The 22,892-nt window shown below is 42.7% G+C and overlaps 1 protein-coding gene across 1 annotated transcript; it reads right to left on the reverse strand.

Annotated features, from left to right (window-relative positions):
* Nucleotides 1-989: 989 nt before the first annotated feature.
* Nucleotides 990-19,195, reverse strand: SGO1 (shugoshin 1). Its single transcript, XM_027549812.1, has 8 exons — nt 19,038-19,195; nt 17,483-17,635; nt 17,207-17,400; nt 13,165-13,259; nt 11,477-11,532; nt 10,210-10,971; nt 2,514-2,706; nt 990-2,275 (listed from the first exon to the last, which is right to left on the reverse strand). The coding sequence occupies exons 1-8, from the start codon at nt 19,186-19,188 to the stop codon at nt 2,173-2,175; spliced, it is 1,707 nt and encodes a 568-aa protein (XP_027405613.1). The 5' UTR covers nt 19,189-19,195; the 3' UTR covers nt 990-2,172.
* Between the last annotated feature and the right edge of the window lie 3,697 nt (nt 19,196-22,892).

Here is a 22,892-nt window from a genome sequence, read left to right on the forward strand (position 1 = left end):
GTAAACCAAATTCAGAATAATCGAGTTTGGAGATGAAGGGAAGGTGAGGATAAAGGTAGATCAAAAGCGTCAGAAGAGAAAGATCCATAAAGTGATAAACAGTAAAGGCAGTCAATGGCGAAGAGCAGGACTTGGCAAGCTTTTGGGGTAAAGGGCTTGAGAGTAAATATTTTAGACTTTGCAAGCTTAAGGGATAAAATAAATCAACAGTAAGTTTTTGATTTAAAGACAAAAAAGCATCTTTACCTGGCAGACCATGCAAAAGCAGACTGTGTTAAAACATTATTTTTTGATTTAAAGAAAAATACACTTTACAAAACAGATTCTTTTTCACTGAATGCATTATTACTAAGACAGAAACAAGTTATACTTGGACCTGCAGGCTGCACACTGCTAGCCTAGAAGAGCCATCAGCCCGGCAGGACCTTCTGGAGTGACCGGAGTGGACTGCGTCTGCGTGGTCCCCAGCGTGGTAACCACTAGACTTGTGGCTCCTGAGCACTTGCAATGCAGCAGCTGTGACTGAGAAGTTAAGCTTTAAAAATTGTACTGAATCCTAAGACAGCCATCCTAGAGTTTGAATGAATTCAAACAGCAGGTGGAAGGGCAGCAGCTGAATAAACAAACTGGAAAAGTAAGACTGTGATGGGAGAGTAGGGCATGTGAACCCATGATTCCATCAGGGGCAGGAAAGTCTGGGCTGACTCTCAAGGAGCGCAGGTGGGCGTGGAGGTGCAGGAGAGAGCTTGAGGTCAGGGTTGGAAGAGGCAGCTGGGACACAGACACTGCTCCCGGGACAGGGAGGCTCCCGTGAGAAGAGGAAAGAGAAGAGACACGTGAGGATGGCATTGTGACAGAAGCGACGACCACGGGGAAAGCCAAGGTTTGGGGGAGAAACGTCCAGGGAGGATGAGAGCCGTGACGGCTGAGACAGAGACGACCGGAGAGACAGGATACCTCTGTATTTAAAGACTGGAAAAAAAACAAACTCACTGTCTTATACAAACTTTATTGCTCTCTAAACACGAATCAAAATTTATAGAAGTATATAAAAGTATGGGCTTCAAACTCTCAGAACTGAACTCTTATTGAATTTACTTTTTTCTTAGAAAGGTAGATTCTATTCTCTAATTAGGAACCTTGAGAAAATGAAGTCACACCAGGATCTACAGGCAGAGGCAGAGACCCCAAGCCAGCTGGTCCTCCCCGGGCAGCTGGAGCAGTTAAACCAGGCCAGACCCACTCCAGCTCGGGCCGCCATCTACTCTCCACATTGGGGTCCCAGGGTGGCTGGGTCGCAAGCTGGCTTCACATCACCTGAGTCCCTGACTCGAGTGAATTCGTGGCTTCAGGTTTGAGCACGCCTCACTTCTGCCGCTGGAGTGTCCCTCGGCCATGGACTTAGGAATTTGATCAAATGCACAAAAAAGGTCTTGGCTTTCACACACTTAACATCTGGCATTTTTGACTAAACAAGGAACTATTCTGACAGGCCGTGACGCAATAATCTGTGATTTTGCTAACGCATCACTTTCAACAACGGGCACGTGGCATTGTGGGTTTAGAGGCAGTCACTTGCCCAGTCCCTGAGCCTAAGCAACCTCCAGTTCTCTAATCACGATCTCAAACACATTTTGTCCGAAAAAATCAAATACAGCGATGGTATAAGGAACCCACAAGCAGCTCAGTGTATACTCTACTGTGAACGACAAGGATTCGTTTTATTCAAACACTGTACAAAGAGTTTCAAAAGGTCTTCAGTCTGTCTTCAAAAATTCATTCAGTCATAGTACTACCCACTTAAGGGAAAAAAAGATGCCTTATAACGAAAACATCTTAATTTGGAGAAACATGATTAATTTCCCAGTGTTGGTATAAGATACATCAATTAAGTTTTTGGCAATATAAAAAAATCTAAACTACGATAGTGCTTCAGTCCAATTACTTAAAGCTAGAAGAAAAATAAACCAAGTGTATCAAAGGTTTAGGAAGACACATCACTTTTGAAGTACAGTTTTGAAGACATGTTCATGATCTATAGACTTGTCAAGAGAATATTCTATGGCAACAGTTCAACCATTCGAGTACTTTTACAGATTCCCTCTTGGCGCCACAGAAGCGGGTGCAGGATGAATTTCAATAGCATCTAACACAGGCTTCATTGTACTTGCTTCACATTTTTTTTTTAGAACAGTGTCTGGAATCTTTTTTCTGCTTGAAAATAGGCGAATTCAAGAAACACAAATCCGTGAAAGGGTCCCCTCTCCTCAGTTTCCTGTAAGAGCAGAGAGAACTCTTAAGCATGAGGATAAGCATCCCAATATTAACTTACTCTTCAGTTTAAGTTTATCAGTTTAAGTTTAAGTTTAAGATCATGCCATTGTTAATATTCTCACTTCAGTTTTTCATCAAAACAGTGTATTTCAAATAAGGCTCACCCTTTAATGAAGCTCTGTAACCTTACTCTCCCAGGGGTGTCATTAAAAGTGAATTCCCACAAGCCAAATACTTACGAAGCGAGCGTGGGTTCCTTATAGTTCACGACGGCGGCTGTGCACCTACGTTTACGTAAAGACACTGGTGGGCTTTCTACATTCTTTTTTGGAGAAAGAGAAAGCTTTCTGGCTTTCATCACAGGATACAAAGGGACATTAGTGATATCCTTCAGGCTAAAATGAGGCGACTGGGGAGCTTCAGGTAGTACACCTACAAAAACAAGAACAAGTTTTATTGAGTACGCTTCCAAAAATCAGACAAACACAGGGACTGAAGCCATGTGATTACACACCTTAGATGCATCCAAAATCTGCAGAGGAAGGAAAACTCCCAAACTCATTCTACAAGGCCACCCTTACCCTGACACCAAAATCAGACAAAGATACACAAAAAAAGAAAATCACAGGCCAATATCACTGATGAACATAGATGCAAAAATCCTCAACAAGATTCTAGCAAACAGAATCCAACAATACTCTGACAGGATCAGGGCTCCTGTAATGTAGGAGATGCAGGTTCAATCCCTGGGTGGGGAAAAAAGAGCCCCTGGAGGAGGAAATGGCAACCTATTTACGATAAAAAACTCTCCAGAAAGCAGGCTTAGAAGGAACATACCTCAACACAATAAAGGCCACAGACAACAAACCCACAGTAAACGTTATTCTCAACAGTGAGAAACTGAAAGCATTTCCTCTTAATATCAGGAACGAGACAGGCTGCCCATTCTCGTCATGATTATTCAACGTACTTTTGGAAGTCCTGGCCATAGCAATCAGAGAGGAAAAGGAAATAAAAGAAACCCAAATCAGAAAAGAAGTAAAACTCTATTTGCTACTATACACAGAAAACCCTAAAGATTCACCAGAAAATTACTAGAGCTAATCAATGAATACAGAAAGTTGCAGGACACAAAAGCAGCACAGAAATCCCTTGCATTCACACACGAACAATGAGAAATCAGAAAGAGGAACTGAGGAAACAATCCCATTCACCACTGCAACAGAAAGAATACCGAGGAATAAACCCACCTAAGGAGACAGAAGTCCTGTACGCAAACAACTAAAACACTGATGCATGAGATCAGAGATGACGAGTGGAGAGATACACCACGTTCTCGGATTAGAAGAACAATATTATGAAAAATGACTATACTACCCAAAGTAATTAGATTCAATGCAATCCCTAATCAAACTGCCATTTGTATTTTTCACAGAACAAAAAATTTCACAATTTATATGGAAACACAAAAGTCCCCAAATAGCCAAAGCGATCTTGAGAAAGAAGAATGGAGCTGGAAGAATCAACCTTCCTGACTTCAGACTATACTACAAAACTACAGTCATCAAGCCAATATGGTACTGGCACAAAAAAAGAAATATAAATCAATGGAACAAGATAGAAAGCCCACAGACAAACCTATGCACCTATGGGTAGCTTTTTTTTGACAAAGGAGGCAAGAATACACAATAGAGAAAAGACAGCCTCTTCACTGAAGTGGTGCTGGGAAAACTGGACAGCTACGCGTGAAAGAATGAAACTAGAACACTTTCTAATACCATCTGTCCATGGGATTCTCCAGGCGAGAATACTGGAATGGATTGCCATTTCCTTCTCCAGAGGATCTCCCTGACACAAGGATCAAATCCAGGTCTCTTCCCTTGCAGGCAGATTCTTTTGTCTGAGCCACCAGGGAAGCCCTTCTAATACCACACACAAAAAATAAACTCAAAATAGATGAAAGATTTAAATATAAGGCCAGAAACTATAAAGCTCTTAGAAGAAAATATAGGCAGTACATTCATTGACATACATCACAGCAAGATCCTCTGTGACCCACTTCCTAGAGTAATGGAAATAAAAACAAAAGTAAACAAACGGGACTTAATAAAACTTAAAAGCTTTTGCACAGCAAAGTGACTCAGTTGTGCCTGACTCTTTGTGACCCCATGGAGTTCTCCAGGCCAGAATACTGGAGTGGGTAACCATTCCCTTCTCCAGGGGATCATCCCAAACCAGGTCTCCTGTACTGCAGAGAAGCCCAAGAATACTGGAGGGTGTAGCCTATCCCTTCTCCAGGGGATCTTCCTGACCCAGGAATTGAACCAGGGTCGCCTGAATTGCAGGCAGATTCTTTACCAGCTGAGCTACCTGGGAAGCCCTCCGAAGGGCAAAGCAAAGGAAACGATAAACAAGATTAAAAGACAACCCTCAGAATGAGAAAAAATAATTGCAAACAAAACTGACAAAGGATTCATCTGCAAAATATACAAGCAGTTCACACAGCTCAATACCAGAAAAACAGAAGACCTAAAAAGACTTTTCTCTAAAGACGACATAAACAGATGGCCAACAAACACATGAAAAGATGCTCGACATTGCTCATTATTAGAATGCAGTATCACCTCACACCAGTCAGAAAGGCCATCATTAAAAAATCTACAACCAATAAATTTGCAGAGATATGGAGAAAAGGGAACCCTCTTACACCACTGGGAATGTAAACTGATACAGCCACATACAAAGAACAGTACGGAGTCTGCTTAAAAAACTAGGACTAGAACTACCATATGATCCAGCAATCCCACTACTGGGCTATACCCTGAGAAAACCATAATTGGCAAAGAGATGCATGTACCCCAATGTTCACTGCAGCACTTTTTACAACAGCTGGGACATGGAAGCAGCCTAGATGTTCATCAACAGATGAATGGATACAGAAATTGTGGTACATGATGATGCTGTGAAAGTGCTGCACTCAATATGCCAGCAAATTTGGAAAACTCAACAGTGGCCACAGGACTGGAAAAGGTCAGTTTTCATTCCAATCCCAAAGAAAGGCAATGCCAAAGAATGCTCAAACTACCGCACAATTGCAGTCATCTCACACGCTAGTAAAGTAATGCTCAAAATTCTCCAAGCCAGGCTTCAGCAATACGTGACCCGTAAACTTCCAGATGTTTAAGCTGGTTTTAGAAAAGGCAGAGGAACCAGAGATCAAATCGCCAACATCTACTGGATCATCGAAAAAGCAAGAGAGTTCCAGAAAAGCATCTATTTCTGCTTTATTGACTATGCCAAAGCCTTTGTGTGGATCACAATAAACCGTGGAAAATTCTGAAAGAGATGGGAATACCAGACTATTTGACCTGTCTCTTGAGAAACCTGTATGCAGGTCAGGAAGCAACAGTTAGAACTGGACATGGAACAACAGACTGGTTCCAAATAGGAAAAGGAGTACGTCAAGGCTGTATATTGTCACCCTGCTTATTTAACTTATACACAGAGTACATCATGAGAAACACTGGGCTGGAGGAAGCACAAGCTGGAATCAAGACTGCTGGGAGAAATATCAATAACCTCAGATATGCAGATGACACCACCCTTATGGCAGAAAGTGAAGAGGAACTAAAAAGCCTCTTGATGAAGGTGAAGGAGGAGAGTGAAAAAGTTGGCTTAAAAGCTCAACATTCAGAAAATGAAGATCATGGCATCTGGTCCCATCACTTCATGGGAAATAGATGGGGAAACAGTGGAAACAGTGTCAGACTTTATGTTTTGGGGCTCCAAAATCACTGCAGATGGTTATTGCAGCCATGAAATTAAAAGACGCTTATTCCTTGGAAGAAAAGTTATGACCACCCTAGACAGCATATTAAAAAGCAGAGACATTACTTTGCCAACAAAGGTCCGTCTAGTCAAGACTATGGTTTTTCCAGTGGTCATGTATGGATGTGAGAATTGGGACTATAAAGAAAGCTGATCGCCGAAGAACTGACGCTTTTGAACTGTGGTATTGTAGAAGACTGTTGAGAGTCCCTTGGACTGCAAGGAGATCCAACCAGTCCATCCTAAAGGAGATCAATTCTGGGTGTTCACTGGAAGGACTGATGCTGAAGCTGCAACTCCAATACTTTGGCCACCTCATGTGATGAGTTGACTCATTGGAAAAGACCCTCATGCTGGGAGGGATTGGGGGCAGGAGGAGAAGGGGACAACAGAGGATGAGATGGCTGGATGGCATCACCGACTCGATGGATATGGGTTTGGGTAAACTCTGGGAGCTGGTGATGGACAGGGAGGCCTGGCCTGCTGTGATTCATGGGGTTACAAAGAGTCGGACACGACTGAACTGAACTGACTGATACCATTGAAAGTTACTCAGCCTTAAAATAGGACACATTTGAGTCAGTTTTGATGTGGTTGAACTTAGAGCCTACTGTACAGAGTGACGTAAGAAAGATATTGTATACTGACACACGTGTATGGAATCTAGAAGGGTGGTCCTGATGAACTTATTTGTGGGGCAGCGATGGAGACAGACCTAGAGAACAGGCTTGTGGGCGGTGTGGGAGGAGCTGAGAGCGGCAGGGAGACACACATCAGCACGTGTAGACAGAGCGCCACGCCCGTGCTCTGTACAACTTGTGGGGTGGGGTGGGCTGAGAGATGCGAACGTGAGGGGGACACGCGGACACCTGTGGGTGATTCATGCTGATGTGTGGCAGAAACCAGTACATTGTAAAGCAAGTATCTTTCAGTAAAAAAAAGTACACAAAATCCAGCATTTTATAATACAGCTTTTTAAAAACTTGTTCATCTTTTCCTCTCGGTATAACACTGAAATAATTATTGTGGCTGTGAAGAACTTACTAAAACAATAGCTTACTAAAACTTAAAATTCTTAAAAAATTTAAAGAAAAAAAATGAAAATTCTTCCATGATAGCTGGGGCACAATGAATTAGTTTCAACTATGCAACTTCACTTAGTCACACCTTATTCTTTAGAATTATCCAGGTCTCTATCGCTTTTAATTCTAACGGTTATCATCAACTGACTTCTTACAGTCTCAGAAAGCCACTCAAGTGCATTCTATTCTCCATACAGTGTTAACGGAAAAACCCAAGTGAACTTTTTGGCCAACCAAATACTAAATAAAAGAGAATTCCAAGTCACAGTCTCTGTGTAAACCAGGAGAAACGGGGTTCCCTCTAGTAAAGCTTTCCAGCTGGTGCTAGGAGTAAAAAATCCACCTGCCAAGGTAGGAGATGTGGGTTCGATCCCTGGGTATCCCCTGGAGGAGTAAACGGCAACCCACTCCAGTATTCCTGCCTGGAGAATCCCAGGACAGGGAAGACTGGCGGGTTACAGTCCACGGGGGGACAGAGTTGAACATGACTGAGCATGCACGTGTGCTAATAAAGCTGGAAGATTAAAAAGTTACCCAAAGTTTTTCCTATCAGAAACACCCAAGTTATTCGACCTGGATCTACATCTATATTGGGAGACAGGTACCCAGCACACAGTAAGAACACGACAAGGCAGATAATCTCTTAAAATTGCTTTAAAAAGCAAAGTCTTTCCCAGGAAAAACTAAACTTTAACTGTAAAATGATTTTATGTTTAATAACCACTGTTCAGGGCTACCTGGGTTTCAGATATTCTGCCTTTCTTGTCTCTACATAAACAAACTGTACTATGCTAATTATTCCAACTTTTGGTTTGGAAACTATGGTTGAACAACATCAGATCAGTTGCTATGTTCTGGAATAAAGCTTCTAAAACTTTTACCCGTATATCAATCTTCCAGGAAATTTGTTAAAAAGATACAGATATGATTCAGGGTGCAGGGTATGGCATGCGATTCTGCTTTTCTAAGCAGTTTCCGGGTGACGCTGAAGGTCTGGGGACCAAGCTCTGAGCAACACTAGTGTTTTTTCCTTTAAAAACTTGGGAGAATCTAAGTGCGAAGATGGAGACGGAGTACGAGCCCCATTCACCCAGCTCCAATAATTGTCAACATTCGGCCAATCTTGTTTGATGTACTCTAAAATCATTACAGCATACTTCTTAAAAGAGATATTTGCATGCTACCAATGGGGAAACCAGAGAAGGCAATGGCACCCCACTCCAGTACTTCTGCCTAGAAAATCCCATGGATGGAGGAGCCTGGTAGGCTGCAGTCCATGGGGTCGCTAGAGTCAGACACGACTGAGCGATTTCACTTTCACTTTTCACATTTATGCATTGGAGAAGGAAATGGCAACCCACTCCAATGTTCTTGCCTGGAGAATCCCCGGGACTGGGGAGCCTGATGGGCTGGCGTCTATGGGGTCGCACAGGGTCGGACACGACTGAAGTGACTTAGCAGTAGCAATGGGGAAACAGTGGAAACAGTGGCTGACTTTATTTCTGGGGGCTCCAAAATCACTGCAGATGGTGACTGTAGCCATGAAATTAAAAGACGCTTACTCCTTGGAAGAAAAGTTATGACCAACCTAGACAGCATATTAAAAAGCAGACACATTACTTTGCCAACAAAGGTCTGTCTCGTCGAGGCTATGGTTCTTCCAGTGGTCACGTGTGGATGTGAGAGATGGAAAACAGAGTGCAGAATTGATGCTTTTGAACTGTGGTATTGTAGAAGACTGTTGAGAGTCCCTTGGACTGCAAGGACATCCAACCAGTCCATCCTAAAGGAAATCAACCCTGAATCTTCATTGGAAGGACTGAGGCTGAAACTGAAGCTCCAATACTTTGGCCACCTGATGCGAAGACCTGACTCACTGGAAAAGACCCTGATGCTGAGAAAGATTGAAGGTGGAGAAGGGGACAACAGAGGATGAGATAGTTGGATGGCATCACAGACTCAATAGACATGAGTTTGAGTAAACTCTGGGAGTTGGTGATGAACAGGGAGGCCTGGAGTGCTACAGTCCATGGGGTCACAAAGAGCTGGACACCACTGAGCAACTGAACTGAACTGTACCACCTAACTGGGCTTCCCTGGTGGCTGAGCTGGTAAAGAATCTGCCTGTAGTGCAGGAGACGTGGGTTCGATCCCTGGGTTGGGAAGATCCCCTGGAGAAGGGAATGGCAGCCCACTTCAGTATTCTTGCCTGGAGAATCCCACGGACAGAGGAGTCTGGTGGGCTACAATTCACAGGGTCACAAAGAGTCAGATATAATTGACTAACACCATCCTAACAACCAGAACAGTGCTGTTATGGGGATCCAATGAGCTAGCATGACAGAATTTTGAGAATGATAAAATTTGCCTGTTTATGTTCGCATACTAACTATTAATACAGTTCCCAGATGAGAATCTTTGTGGGCAGCAGCAGGCTGTATTGTCAATATTTGGACTACTTTCTGATCTAACCAATAAAAGCAAGATTTTCTAAGCCACAGTTTTTAGATGTTTTACACATGTCTTATAAAATACTACTAAGGAATTGAGGAAAAGGTTTTCTTGGTCTTATTAGGCCACCTTCACGAAATAGAAAATTCTTTTAAATTCTGGATCCTGTCAAGTTGACGATAAAGCAAAGTCATTAAAATTACAGGTCGCTGGATTTAAGTTTGATTTCATTTTCAGGGGGATGTTTTGGAGGAGTGCATAACAGGCATTTTAATTCAACCTAACTCCACAACTTTCCTTGCTTTGGAAGGTTTCATTTACTGAAAGTAAAAACTCTCTCTCCATGACAAGTCCTATTTGTTCTTAAAGAGGATTTAAATTAGCTTAAAGTATGTCAAAGCTACACACTGTGGTTTGCACCCCCAGTCCCCCACTATTTAATTTTCCCCAAAGAGACAGATGGTAAGTCTATAACCTCCTCCAGAGAAGCAGATGGTAAATGCTAGTATGAAAGTACAAGGAGTGATCATTTATCATAAACATCAAGAGTGAGGCAAACAAGTAAATCACTTACCAGGAGGCGTCTCCGTTGTCTCAGAGCCCCCACGTCTCAGCGCTCGTCTAGGCCGAGGCCTGGGGACAGGACTCCTCATTGATTCACTGCTGAGATCTGGACTGGACTTGGATGTGGGAACATAGAGGTCATCAGAATCATCTCCTGAACAGCTTGATTCACAGGTGCTCACTTCAGATTCATTGTTGGTTTCCTCTCTTGTAGCATCATTGCACACTTTTTGCCGGAAGGGAGTAAGGTGAACACCTTCTTCCGAATTAAAATTGTAAGCGTCACAGGAGGTGAGAGTTTTATTCCCACTTTTGCTCCCTTTACACTTTGATACAGATCTTGATTTCCCCCTTTGGTTAGCTTTCGCTTTTCCTTTTCGTTCTTTGGCACCTCTGTGCTTGCTTTTAGTTGGCTGTGATTTATAGTCATAAGCATCTTTCTTTGTTTTGGTAGATCGTCCTGGGTGAACCAGCCTTGGGGATAAGTAAATCTGACTCCTGCTGTACCGACAAACACTTTGTTCTACGTTTTCAGGTATCCGTGTGCTTATTGGCGGGTCTACAAATCTAATCCTTTCTAGTTCCAAAGAGTCCTCTGACAAGTGACTGATTCCAAAATCATCCACAGCACTAATCTGACATGGACTGTTAATGTATTTCTTTAAACCACGACGGAGAGATATAGTTCTAGGTAAGACAATATCAGTTGACTTATCTTCACTTGAATCCAAATCGAATCCTGGTCTGTCTTGAGAAATAGTAGGTACTGGCTCTGAGAATTAAAAAAATAAAATAAATGAGAAAAACAGGTTCACTTTATGGAAATTTAAATTAAGAATGTTAGAATTCAAAGTTAAAAATGGAACTAATGAAAATTCTTTCTGTAGTTTTCCATTTACTCTAAATAAATAAAAATCTGGGGAGCTTACTATTTACTTCCTTTTGACTGTCTATACCTATATAGTCCAAGGTTGTTACAAGGGTTAAGTAAGATAATGTATGTTAAGTGCCTAACAGAGTGTAACACATCGTAGGCTCAGTAAACTGCAGCCGCAGTTGTAACCAAGGTTTCTGACTACAGATTTGGAAAAATAAAAATGGATGGATTTTAAAACTCTTTTGTGATTCTGTGTAAAATAGATATTTGCTTTGAGCAGAATACCAGATGAGCAGATCTTAAAAGGTAAAAAAACAAAACTTAGAGAAATTTAATTGCTACTTGTTCTCAAAGATCTCATCGTGCCTTCACGGTATTTTTAGATTTTCACTGGAATTACCTTCTCCTTGGAATGATTCTTCTTGTCCTGGACAGTCAGCACCCTCAAGCACTTGCCTTAGAAAGTACCAATAAAAAATAAAAAACTTAAAACATTTATGCAATAAAAGAATTTAAGACTTTCTACAAAGTTTTTTCCTTTTAGTAACATTTCATAATTCCATTCTATATCAGTATATCTGTTCTGTATCAAAGGAAACCAAAAAACACTGATGATGATGACATGGAAGCAGATTTGTTATGACTGATATTCAACTCCCCCTAGGAGGAGCACATCAAACTCAACAGTTTCTCCTGAACACTTTCCCTAACTCATCATTTTATTTAACTGGAGAAATAGCCAATCAGATTGATGTATAAACTACATTAAAAGAAATTCAGTTAGATGCCTCTTCTGGAGCCTACTGTATCATTAGCCAAGCTGTGATTTTCTTTGGTACAACATACTTTTGTGACATTTACCTACTGACTCCTCTGAATTCACACTGTTCATTTTCTGTAAAAAATTTTGTCCCTTTGGTTCATGAAATAAGAAATTTCCATTTTTATGCTTTAATATGGCCATTTCATTCTAATTTTATTCTTTTTTTTTCTTACAAAATTTACCCCTCTAGACATCAAAACTTAAGCACAAGTTGTGGAAATAGAGTAATAGCAACCAGTCAATAAAATTTTAGAAATCTTATAAAAACTCAATTACCTCATCTTACTTTTTGGCCATCACATAAATATTGCATCAGATCTTTAATATTCAACAGTTTAAAAACTACTCATGATTAAAATTAATATGGGGACAGAAATCACATTAGTGATTACTTCCACAAGGAGAGGGGCACAAAGGCACAAACTCCAAAGGGACACGAAGGGATGGTTTATGACGGAGCTCTCACCTGGGGACACTTAACCTGCCCGTTCCCCTGGGGCCTCAGAACGTCTGCAATGTCTAGACACACCTTTGGTCCTTACAGCTATTAGAGGCGGTTGCTGTTGGCATTTGGTGGGTAGAGGCCGAGGATGCTGCTAAATGCCCCACAGTGCTTAGGACCACGCCCACAACAAAGAATGATCCAGTCCAAACAGTCAGCAGTGCTCAGCTGAGAAATCCTGGCCAGAGCAATGGCAATGCTCTGCACTTTAACCCAGGTTTCAGTTCACAGGTGTATATATTAGTCCAACTCACTGCACTCTGTAATTGAGATCTGTGCATTTGACTAATCTAATTTTATTTCAGTAATTCATAAGCAAACAAATAAAGTACCCTAATTCAAGAGAAGGAGTATATGAGGTCTGATGATATTTCAGAACCAACTGGACAAGCAAGTCAGTGTGACAATTTGTTAAATATGGTAGTTTATTAGATTTCTTTTCTAAACCAGACTATTTGTGTTACTGGCAAAATAACCAACATTCGAATGTCCAATTCTTAGAATAAAAACATGATACAAGAAAAATACAAATGAAGCTTCAAGAGAAGCTTCTTATCCCTAGACGTCAAAAAGTAACTAAATAGAAGAAAGCTTTGGTGTGGCTATATAGGACAGAATTTCAACATATCAAAATTTTCTTAAATACATTCTTGAGAGAGTACCAGACTTCAAATACGTGACTCAGTATGATGCTGATTTCCTTTCACAAATGGATCACAGTTAAATATTTATTGGTATTGATAATAATGAATTCGATACTAACGGTAAATGCTTCACAAATACATCTCTGGAGTTGTCGTCACTACTGGAGTCCATTCCACTTTTGGAGTCCATTCCAGAGGGACATAATTCTAGGTTCTGTTAATGTATTGAAACAAAGAAAACACTGGTACAACCAAAATATTCACAACGAAGCATTCATTTACTCAACAATAGATACTTACTGATAGTCTGCTATGGTCCCAGGGACTGTTCTAGGAACTGAATCCAAAACTAGAAAACAGAATAAGTACTACCCTCTTAAAGCTTACAGTCTAGCATAGGGAGAGAAAAGGTAAAAAAGCTAGTAGTCATAAATGCAATGGAGGAAGTATTTACTCAGGGTGAAATGGCAGAGTAACTGATGTCTGGAGGGCTTTTAGGTGGGATGACTTTCATCTGAAATCTGAAGAAATGCAAAGAGCCAGCCACTTGAAGGAGAAGCACTGGGAACAGAAAATACAAAAGTCATGATGTAGGAAAACCCTTGCTGTGTTTAGGAAAGAAGGCCACTGGGGCTGGAACAGTCACAGGAAAGACCAGGAGGTGGGCAGAAGCCAGATGATGCAGGGCCTGAGGGCCATGAGTTTGACTTTTTTTTTTTTTTTTTTTTCAGAAAAAGACCAGTCTCTTGGTGGGTGACACAGGTTGGGCATGGACCCCAAGGCAGTTGCCCACCTAAAGGGAGGCCCCCCGACAAGACACTCTGCGAGGCCTGCTCTTCTGGCCCCAGCTGGTTGGCTCTGGATGGGGTTTGGGGGGCCCGTGACACACACCGGGAAGTCATTTAAATATTAAGCAGGGAAGTAAAATGATCTAAGTTTTAAAAAGATCAAGCAGACCACCATGTGACACAGGGACTGAAAAGAGCCAAAGGCACAGCAGCTGGGAGTCGTCATGTCAATCAAGCAAGACACGCCCACTTGGACTGAATCCTACAGCTGTGAAGGTTTGGCCTAGAAGGTTTTGGGGTAACAAAGTGTGCTCGCATTGAATAGGGGTGGAGGTAGGGACAGTGAGCGAGAGGGAAGCTTCTTGTGGTTCTGACTTGGCCAAGCAGCTGGGCTGCCTTATTGAGCCGAGCAAGACTTATAGAGGGAGGCACAAGTCCACAGGATCTTTGGGAGGGGGAAAAAGTAGAGTTTATACTTTGTACAAAGTATGTTTGAGATTCTTTATAATACTTAAGTGAATATATCAAGTAATAACTGTGTGTGTGTAGATCTTGAGCTACACACTTGGAAGTCACCAGCAGGCAGACAGTATTTAAAGCTGTGGGAAGGGATACAGTGGGTCTAGGACAACTGATGTTTAGGAGTAAAGAAGAAGCCAGCAAGAGAGACCCACATGGCATAGTCAGAAAGGTAAACAAGGAGATTATGATGGTAAGAAAGCTGAGATCAAAGTACTTCCAACAAAGTCATCCCTGTACCATAGTAGTACTTCAAGGCCAACAAGAAAGAAAAGTGACCAAAGTTACTGACTTTGGTAACACAGAGGTTTTGGTGACCCAGATATACAGTGATAACAGAATGGTGGGGATCAAAGTCTGACACAGAATTCAAATGTGAATGGAAGCTGAGGAAGGGAAGACAGTAAGTGCTCTGTTCTCTTTGGAAAAGTTCTCCTGTGAATGGAAGCAGAGAAATGAGGAGACAGCAGAATGAGATCAGGAGAGGTTCTATTTATTTTCTTTTCCTCTTAAGGTGAGAGAGATACTAAAGCACATTTGTACATAACTGGAACAATTGGGTAGAGGGAGATAAATGCTGGATGAGAGTGCAAACTTTCAGGAGCAAAGTCCCAGAGGAGAAGAAAACAAGAGAATCAGATCACACAGGGAGGGACTGGCCTTGGATAGGAGCAGACACTTCAGCCAATGGCACCAGAAGGAAAAGGAGAGACAGCGGAGACCTAGGCAGATGTGTATAAATAGATGTGTGTCAGGGAAACAAGAGGCCCAGTCTGATTCCTTAAAAGTCATTCCAATTCAGTGCAGTTGTTTTATGAAATGTGATGGACAAACAATATACAGACATTATAATGAATAGGTTGAAACTGTTCATCAGAAATAAAACTGGAAACTTAATCCTGTTAATAAAAGTTTTAAGTTGATTATCAACACAGCTAATGTTCTAAAGCTAGTATTACTGAAGGTAAATAAAGGCGGATATTTAACTACAGAGAGATGTAAAATTTTAAAAGATCCATCATAAAATGTAAGAAACGCTATTAGTACTTTCTAATTAATCCTTAAAAGGCAAGATAATTGTTGGTAGGCAAGAAATAAAAACATTCCCATTAAAGCATTTTAAGCTTCTCTATCACTACAAATTGACTTGATACACAAGGACGCACAAGTACACAATGATGGTTGAGAGCAAGCGACACATCAAACGTGTGGCAGAAAACAAACCGATGTTTTAAATGCTAATACTCTCACCTAGCAACTTAACACTATCTTTTAATACTAAAAATTCATTGATCAATGTCAAAAGGTCTGTAATAAAAGAATTTTTTCACCAGTTTTTGTGATTATCTTATTGAATATTCACTTGACACTATTCTGTGTGGTTTCAGCAAAAATCTGAAAAGGGAAGAGGAAGAATCAAATGTCTTTGGAGAAATGTTTTGCCTCACTAGTTGACCAAAGAAAAAACTTAGGAAAGATTACATTTTGAGGGAAAAAAGTTTTGTTTTGTTTTTAAATAATCTAACCCTTACATGAAGGTTAAAAAGAAAAAACAATCTAATCTTTATAGGTAATTCTCTATCACACTACAATGCATATTGCATGTGTGTGTATACATTCTATGTATTATACGCAGAAGAGATACGAAATCACCTTAGTTGCAGGGAGGCAAGAACTCTTTCACTGACCCCTCCTCTAGGTGGAGAAAGGACTTAACTCCTTTCTTGAGCCCACCCCCGACCCTAAGCACTAGGCTCCGGCTTCTGCTGCCCTAGGTGCCAGCACAGCTGTCTTCACTGGTATGGCAAACAGACAAGACACCTAAGTGTTTCCACCTGACTTCTTTCTCTGCCCCATGGAGCTTCCCTGGCAGTGGCCTTTAGGAAATGAGAGGAGAATGACCCAGAGAAGATCCTAAACCAAACTTTCTCCATGTGTTGCTTTGGCTGGCCTTTCTATACACCCCTGGACACAAACAGAATCAGATTAAAAAGCTGACAGCAAAATGTTCAAGATATTTCCTGTTTGGCAGTTAATGTATAGTTGTCCTGAAGGAAATCAGTCCTGAATATTCTTTGGAGGGACTGATGCTGAAGCTGAAACTCCCATACTCTGGCCACCTGATGCGAAGAGCTGACTCATTGGAAAAGACCCTGATGCTGGGAAAGATTGAAGGTGGGAGGAGAAGGGGATGACAGAGGATGAGATGGTTGGATGGCATCACTGACTCAATGGACATGGGTTTGGGTAGACTCTGGCAGTTGGTGACGGACAGGGAGGCCTGGCGTGCTGAGGCTCATGGTGTTGCAGAGCTGGATATGACTGAGTGACTGAACTGAACTGTCCTAACTTAGCCAACTAGTAGGTAAAAAGGATTCTCCATAAAGCACTTAACTACTTCTCATCTCCCCAATTAAGGCAGTCCTTACATTAACCCCACTGGTGTAGCAAAACTACATAGAAAAGTTGGATTAACAGCACTGATTAAAACTTCTGCACCACTCTGCTTCCACCACCACTTCCAGCCCTTCAGCTTACTTGCCCTCCCTTTGCCTCAGTTTGCTGACCATTCAGAGGGTCTGGCCATGCAAGAGACTCAACTATTTCTTTTATACCTGGTCTTGCTACAGTCTTTCGGAAGCAAGTTATAGGAGTATTACCAGTATTCTTGAAGCATTCTTAACTGGCCACACACAACTACGGGGCCACAGCACTGAGAAAAGACGTTCTGACCAGCTCACTAATAACAGAGCTATCAGTATAATTAATTAAAAAAAAAACAATTGATCTAAATTGATAATTTAAGGCTTTAACATTTTCTTCCTAAGAAATCCAGCCTTCCCGATGAAAATACCTGAGCAGGTTCTTCTGTCTGTTGTGACGTAAGTTTATTTTTCAGTGTGTACAGTTGGTAGCTGAGGAGGTAACACTCTCTCCGCAGCTTTAAGATGACATCGTGGGCTTCTTTCAGTTTGGACTTTTCATTTTCCAAAGCTAAGGCTAACATTCTGTTGTTGTCTTCATAGTTTAGCACTTTGGAAGTGTTGGCTAAAAGAAAATAAATTTTTTTAAATCAGTAATTAAATCTAATCTTAAAAAGTGATATATAGGAAACATGAAAGTCTCTTACTGATTGTTTGGCATGGCGCAATGATCAAAGACTTTCGTTTAACCTCTGTTAAATTTTTACTCCTTTTCTCTTTTATTTGTTTCTTTATGTCTTCAAGACTATCTTGAAAAGACTTTTTGAGGCATCTTTCCTTGGCCATCTTCTGCTCTAGGACTTTAAAAATAATAGAAATCATTTAATTTTTGAAGAGGTGGTATCAAATATAAAACAAAATTGAAAACAGGCTGTCCATAAAAAATGATTAGACCCTTGGTAACTGCAGAATCAGCCCAAAGTAGATAGCTAATCTGGTAATAACCTATATTTTGCAGCTTTTAAATTACACTAATGTCTGTGGCATAATTTTATCCTCCTTAGGTACTTTATAGGAAAGGTTTAATCAATAAGATTTCCAACCCAAAGACTCTGTAATATGCCACTTATTAATTCTGTAACAAATACTGGGGGCTTACTATACACTAGGCACTATGATGGCATCAGTATTTTGCTACTAAATACAGACTACTGTGCATGAACACCTTTGCCCTACATTGTACTTTGCAGATCTTAAAATTACAAAAAAAAATTCTCATTTCCTATGGCAATCTATATACATAAGTTTTCACTACAAAGCATGTCTTCATTTCCTCTGAGTTTGTCAAATGTTTTCCTGAACCTTACATTTTCTTGAGTATTTTCTCCAGGCGTTTCTTATTTTCCTCTGGGCTCTTAAATATAGATACTGTAGATTTCACTTAAATATTTTCTTTCTGCCAATACAGATACATATACTGGGATGCTTCCAGGCCAGCCAGGACAACTACTATTTTTAAAGCGCTGACTTCAAGTGGGATGTATAAAACATACTATCTACCACAAGGAAGCTTCTTTAGTTCAAACCTGGAGATGTCTGCGAGCCACACAAATTAGGCAACTTCTTAGTTATTTTAAAAGCAGTCTTTCTTAAAAACTTTCGTTCGTACATTAAGTCAACTTAAAATTAATAAGGAGATGAGCCCCGTCAGAAGTCTCCTTCCCGCCTGGGCCGACGGTCTTAACAGGGGGTGTGGCGGCCAGCAGGGCTGGAGAAGTCAGGACAGGGCCGCACTGGATTCGGGTTTAGGGATCTGGAATCCAAAGAACCAGGGCGGGAGCTCTCCACCCGTCGCCCCTGCCGCTGGGTGGCCGGGAGGACCGGCCAGTGCGGCTTCTCCAGAAGGAGAAGCAGCCAAAGCGAAGGACGCCACCAGGTCAGGCTGCCGGCCTGCGGGCTCTTCCGCGCGAGCCTGGGCTTCAAATCCCGCGAACGCTTCACCTCCCGATCTCCGGGGGGCGGGAGGTTCAGGCCCTACTGAACAGGAGGAACTCGGAGAGCGGCGCCAGCCAGGTCCGAGCTTCTGGCCGCCGAACTAGAAGGACCGGGAGACCCCGCGGCGGGGGGCGCGTATGGCGGCGGGGGGCGCGGCACGACGACCCTGGGCCCGGAAAGCCGCGGCGCCCTCCCTGGAGAAGGCAGCCGGGGCGGGAAGGCGTGAGGCCCGCAGACCCGCCTCGCGCGGGACGCCCAGAACGGTACCTGGGCCACGGCTTCCGCCGCAGCTGCTGCTCTGCTCACACCAGGCTCCGCGGGAAGGCACAGCCGCGAAAGCCGGGACCTCCGGGACCCCAGCCTCAGACTCCGGGTTGCGCCGCCGTCCGCGTTCAAACTCTCCGCCGCGCGCGTCCATTGGCTGACGGTCACGTGACGCGGCAGCCCTCCCGGCATAGGCGAAGCCCCGCCCCCTGGGCGGTGTCGACTGACGCGATCTCGCGGGGACTGCGCCTTCGCGCGGCCGCGGCCGTTTCCCGCGGGGCGGAGTCTGTGGTCTGGCGCTTTTCGGCCTCCCGCTGTGGGGATTAGGGGACGGAGCCACCATGACACCTTGAGGGGCGGGGACTTTAGGGAGTGAAAAGCTTCCGGTTTACTGCGCCCAGCGCCGGTCTTCGAGGTCGTGCGCAAGGGCTCCCTCTGGCGAGAAGAGTCTTCTTGGTGGTTTGCCGGCTGAAGCAGTCAGCCCACTGCATGGAGGCCGTTAAAGGGGTGGGGTTCTGCAGGCCAGAGTACTGGAGTGGGTAGGTCGTTCCCTTCTCCAGGGATCTTCCTGACCTAGGGATCGGACCCAGGGCTCCCGCATTGCAGGCGGATTCCTTACCTCTGAGCCACCAGGGAAGCTTCAGTTAAAGCGATATGCAAGCCGAAACAGAGAGGAGCTTTTGGAGAAACTGGATTTTGTTAGGGAGGTTGCAGACATCTGAAATATTCAGGTCCAGGTTCTTTATCTTTGCCTCTCAGAAAATGACAGTAGTGTCTATTGAGTTACCTGCCCAGAAGCCTGGGAAAATCTTCCTGATTATTTATCATCCCTTAGCTTTTCCGTCGGAGAAGGCAATGGCACTCCACTCCAGTACTCCTGCCTGGAAAATCCCATGGACAGAGGAGCCTGGTGGGCTGCCGTCTCTGGGGTCGCACAGAGTCGGACACGACTGAAGTGACTTAGCAGTAGCAGCAGCAGGAGCTTTTCCTTGTCCTATTGGTCACCCAGTCCTGTCAATTCTTCTAAGTATTTTTCAGGTCCACAGTTAGAGCAAAACCAGAAATGAGTGAAGGGCCTCTGGCACGTACCAGCCAAGAATTAAACGATGTTGCTTGTTTCTTCAGCTGTTACTACTAACAAACATTTGTAGCTGGACCCATCCTTGACAAAGTGGGTTATTCTTTGACTCTATGTAGATTATACTCTGCACCTGGCCTTCTTCTCCCCCTGTACTCTCTTGTCAGTTCAGTTCAGCCACTCAGTAGTGTCCAACTCTCTTGTAGCATTCTGTATTTCAGAAAGAAGGTAATGGGCCTATAATTTTAGGGACACTAGTCGCAGTTGCTGAGTTGCCTGATGCTAACTGTGGCGTTTTGAAACTTTGCAAAAAAAAAAAAAAAAGGCAGGGCCTTCATGAGAATATAAAAACCTCTCCCTATTCTTGAGAGTGGAGGGCACAATTCTTGAGGCGCTAGCCTTCTGCGTTTCCCTTTTGCCTGGGAAAAATACTGAAGCCACTCTTTTCTGTTTCCTTGAAGCTCTGTCTCTGTATTTCTGTTTGGCTTGGGTGGACAGGGAGCCAAGGTTTTAGCAACCAAACCCTATTTTCCATCCCCTAATCCAAGCAACTACCTAATTTCTTTCTATCAACTGCGCTGGGACCTGCTCTGACTGCAAACTCCATTCTGTTGTCAGGGTGTTTTCTCCAAAAGGCGGGCTCTGACCTTAAACAGATTTAAACTTTCTTCATGTTAGTGTGACCTTACTGCTACTGCTACTGCTAAGTCACTTCAGTCGTGTCTGACTCTGTGTGACTCCAGAGACGGCAGCCCACCAGGCTCCCCTGTCCCTGGGATTCTCCAGGCAAGAACACTGGACTGGGTTGCCATTTCCTTCTCCAAGGCATAAAAGTGAAAAGTGAAAGTGAAGTCGCTCAGTTGTATCCAACTCTTAGCAACCCCATGGGCTGCAGCCAGCCAGGCAACTACTCACATGTTAATGTCAGTGACTGCTTGGTAGCCAATCAGCTACAAACAAGTAAGTTTAATAATTCTACTACTACTACTACTACTACTACAATAATTCTACTACTCTAAAAAAGTGAAAATGTTAGTAACTAATCACACAAAAATGAACTCATTCATTCATGCTTTATGAACTGAGCTGACTACTGAAAGCTAAGTTTCTAACCACTTCTAGTTTGAATACTCCTAATTCACCAGAAGAATTGATGCTTTTGAACTGCGGTGTTGGAGAAGACTCTTGAGAGTCCCTTGGACTGCAAGAAAATCCAACCAGTCCATCCTAAAGGAGATCAGTCCTCGGTGTTCACTGGAAGGACTGATGTTGAAGCTGAAGCTCCAATACTTTGGCCACCTGATGTGAAGAACTGACTCAGTTGAAGAGACCCTGATGCTGGGAAAGATTGAGGGCAGGAGGAGAAGGGGACAACAGAGGATGAGATGATTGAATGGCATCACCCACCCAATGGATGTGGGGTTGAGTAGACTCTGGCAGTTGGCGATAGGGAGGCCTGGCGTGCTGCTGTTCATGGGGTCGCAAAGAGTCGGACACGACTGAGCGCCTGAATTGAACTGAATTCCCAGTTTGTTTCTTAATGAAATATTCATATCAAGTAGTGCTGTCTGAATTTTCTTTTGAGAATACTTCTGTGTGCAGGTTCTGTATCAGTACCTCTGTACCTGGGGCCCCAGGGGGTACTTACAGCGCTGAGAGGCATTTCTGGTTCCTTTGGGACAGAGCTTGCTTTGGACATAGAAGAGCAATGGTGTTCTATAAAATATGAATAACTGAGGAGCGTTATTATTTTCTAACAGTGTTTTCTTGCCACTCTAAAAATGATGTCAGAAGGAAAATGAAAGATAGGACAACTCATAATTTTCTTTCAGTCCATCTCTATTCATTAGTAAGCTGAAGGTAAGAAACTGTTGGTAGAATGTGCACATATAAAGAACTATAAACAGTTCGGTCAGTCTTGTGTGGCATTTCTACTGTTCTGGTAAGAATGAAATGCATACACATGTAAGAGTTGTGAAATATGAATTGTGTGATTTTGGTGACTCTGCAAATGCAAGTTAATTGCTCTTATGTTTGCATTTAAAACTAGCATTGTACAGTACAATGATGAATGGTAACATTCATGCTGATGCTTGAAATTTTAAATTTTGCTTTACTTAAAATGACATTATATGTCAAATGAAAATACACATTGACAAATTGAGGCAGATACTGTGGAAGAAAGGTAGAATCTTTATATACATGGGCTTCCCTGGTGGCTCAGAGGTTAAAGCGTCTGCCTCCAATGCAGGAGACCAGGGTTCAATCCCTGGGTCAGGAAGATCCCCTGGAGGAGAAAATGGTAACCCACTCCAGTATTCTTGCCTGGAGAATCCCATGGACGGAGAAGCCTGGTAGGCTACAGTCCACGGGGTCGCAAAGAGTCAGACACAACTGTATACACACACACACACACACACACACATACACACACATATACAATGAACATAGGGGTTCATATATCTTTTTAAATTAGTGGTTTTTTCCTCAAAGTACCAGAAGTGGAATTGCATGATCATATGGTAGTTCTATTTTTAATTTTTTAAGCAATCTCCATACTGTTTTCCATAGTGTCTGCACCAATTTACTTTCCCACAAACAGTGTAGGAGGGGTTCCCCTTCCTCCACATTCTCACTCGCACTTGTTATTCGTTCTCTTTTTGATAAGAGCCGTTCTGACAGGTGCAAGGTGCTATCTCATTGTGGTTTTGATCTATTATTTCCCTGATGATTAGTAGTGTTGATCATCTTGTCATATGTTGGACATCTGTATGTCTTCT

Source organism: Bos indicus x Bos taurus, chromosome 1 (genome assembly GCF_003369695.1).
Source record: "Bos indicus x Bos taurus breed Angus x Brahman F1 hybrid chromosome 1, Bos_hybrid_MaternalHap_v2.0, whole genome shotgun sequence".
In the NCBI taxonomy this organism is placed as follows: Eukaryota; Metazoa; Chordata; class Mammalia; order Artiodactyla; family Bovidae; genus Bos; species Bos indicus x Bos taurus.